Below are 2,500 nucleotides of genomic sequence, written 5' to 3' on the forward strand. Positions count from 1 at the left end.
TGTGTGTGTGTGTGTGTGTGTGTGTGTGTGTGTGTGTGTGTGTGTGTGTGTGCACTTGTGTTGTTTGTTTGTGTGTGTGTGTGTGAGTGCGTGTGTTACCTGAGCAGCGGAACTTCTTGCTCTTGATCTGGCCGATGCGCTTGTTGGCCAGGCGGCGGGGGCTGGTGCAGCGGGCTCCACTGGTCTCGATGGGGTTCTCCTGGAGGTAGTCAGCCAGCCACTTCAGATGGCAGTCACAAATGAATGGATTCTGAGCCAGGTGCCTGCAAACACACATGCACACACACACACACACACACACACACACACACACACACACACACACACACACAGACACACACAAGCACACATGAGTACACAAATGCACACGCAAGCAGGCGCACACCCACACAGATACACACACAAGTGCCCACAAACACACACGCTCAAACTGTTCAAATTAAATAGCACACGCACGGATTTGACTCGTTTATACGCTCCATTTGAGTCCCATAACATATACGTCTAAACCTAATGCGAATCCTTAGCAGAAACCCCATACTTAAAGACTCAATGCATGGTATGATAATAGTTATGGGCAGCATTTATGAGGCTGCGTTTCCGGAACAACTGTGAAGCCTTGCGTCCGGGAAGTCAGCCCAGGGGTCTATGGGGAGTTAATGACAGGCCTGCGTATGTGATCACACAAGCAGAGGTCCTCACAGTGTTTGGATGGCCCGCAGCGAGGAGAAGGTTCCCTTGGCGATGGTCTGGAGCTTGTTGTCGTAGAGGGAGAGGAGGTTGAGGTTGTGGAGGTCCTGGAAAGCGTCCACTCGCAAGCAGTTGATCTTGTTGGCGTTCAGAAGTCTGTGGGATGGAAGGGACAATGCACTGAGACGCAGGCAGACACACAGCACGCCGACAAATCAGACACACAGACACAAACAATAGGGAAGGATGCTGCCTGTCACTCCCTACGTGGTTATTATAATGGCTATTTTCATGCCTGCTTGAGTAAAGATAGCAGAATGCCTTCCCTGCTGAGAGGCTAATTTTGGAGTATAATGATGCTCTCTCATAGAGATGTGTTCATTTGTTCAGTTCACTGTTTATTCAGTCTCTCTCTCTTTCTCTCTCCGCATCTCTCTTTGCTTGATAAATTTCTGTTTTTCTACTCAGCATATCTAATGGATAATAGATTGAAGCATATTGCTGTATATGTGTGTGTGTGTGTGTGTGAGAGAGAGAGTGTGTGTGTGTATGTGTGTGTGTGTGTGTGTGTGTGTGTGAGAGAGAGAGACAGAGAGAGAGTTTGTGTGTGTGTGTGTGTGTGTGTGTGTGTGTGTGTGTGTGTGTGTGTGTGTGTGTGTGTGTGTGTGTGTGATGTGCGCCTGTGTGTATTTAAGAGAGAGAAGGAAAGTGACTTGAGGCCTGCTCAGCTGATTAATCCAAACACGTCTTACATCAACACAAAGCAGCTAGAACTAAAACCAGTACACAATTGCTCTGTTGTCTTGCCTAGTCGCTCCATTTGAGATATATGCCCACTTAACATGTTTTCGGGCCATGGTGATGAATAGATGAGCAACAGTGAAGTAGTCATCCACGTCACCTGAGCGTATCGTGTCTGCTATACAAGATACTGATAGCCCAATAACTGAACAGAAAACAGCGATTGAGGCATTTTGACATCCTTAAATTTTGTGAGTGGGGTAGAATCAGGATGGCTTCCAGTCTAGCACATTAATCAAATCCAAATGGTAGGCTACCAGACTAAAATTCTGATAAGAATATGCCAGGCTACAACAATTCTACAATTATTAACACACACTTTCCCTGAAGCGCTTCAGATACCCAGAACACTCCTGAGAGTGCCATTTAACATCATTCAAACTGATGTCATAACTCAACATCAATGAAATATTCACTGATGTCCATAAAAAAATCTCTGTAATATAGATTAAACCACACACACACACACACACACACACACACACACACACACACACACACACACACACACACACACACTAAACTGGAAGTGAACTCTCCAGTGTTTCAAGAGTAGAAAATGACACAGCTCAGCTCTGTGGCCAGAGGAGCAATTATATCTCTCTGATCCCAATCCTGGACCAGTGATTTACAGGCTCCAGACACACACACACACAGCACAGCTGCTCAGCCTAATCATGTTTGACAACATGAAAGCATGTAGCACTTTTTATATTGATTTAATTTAGCTAAATAAGAAGCACATTTGTCTGCCTGTGTGCATGTGTGCATATGTGTGTGTGTGTGTGTGTGTGTGTGTGTGTGTGTGTGTCTGTGTGTGTGTATACTTACAGTAACTGTAGAGAGAACAGGCCCTCGAACAGTCCTTTGGGCAGCTCAGTGATTTTGTTGCCGTAGAGGACCCTGCCAATCAGAGACATGATGAGACCCACAGGCCTGCAGCAGCACAAGCCCTCAGCATCATCAGGACGTCAACACCCACACAAACCTGCCCCAGATCCTCCACACA

The 2,500-nt window shown here is 46.3% G+C and overlaps 1 protein-coding gene across 14 annotated transcripts in view; it reads right to left on the minus strand.

Annotated features, from left to right (window-relative positions):
- Positions 1–2,500, minus strand: part of slit2 (slit homolog 2 (Drosophila)) — a 99,759-nt gene that overhangs the window by 20,455 nt on the left and 76,804 nt on the right. For all 14 annotated transcript variants that reach the window (XM_048245855.1, XM_048245800.1, XM_048245864.1 and 11 more), the window contains 3 exons: positions 2,323–2,394; positions 703–846; positions 100–263 (listed from right to left, as the gene is read on the minus strand). In XM_048245855.1, the coding sequence (XP_048101812.1) occupies positions 100–263; positions 703–846; positions 2,323–2,394 (380 nt within the window). The remainder of the gene's footprint in view (positions 1–99; positions 264–702; positions 847–2,322; positions 2,395–2,500) is intronic.

Source organism: Alosa alosa, chromosome 1, assembly GCF_017589495.1.
Source record: "Alosa alosa isolate M-15738 ecotype Scorff River chromosome 1, AALO_Geno_1.1, whole genome shotgun sequence".
Lineage (NCBI taxonomy): Eukaryota > Metazoa > Chordata > Actinopteri > Clupeiformes > Clupeidae > Alosa > Alosa alosa.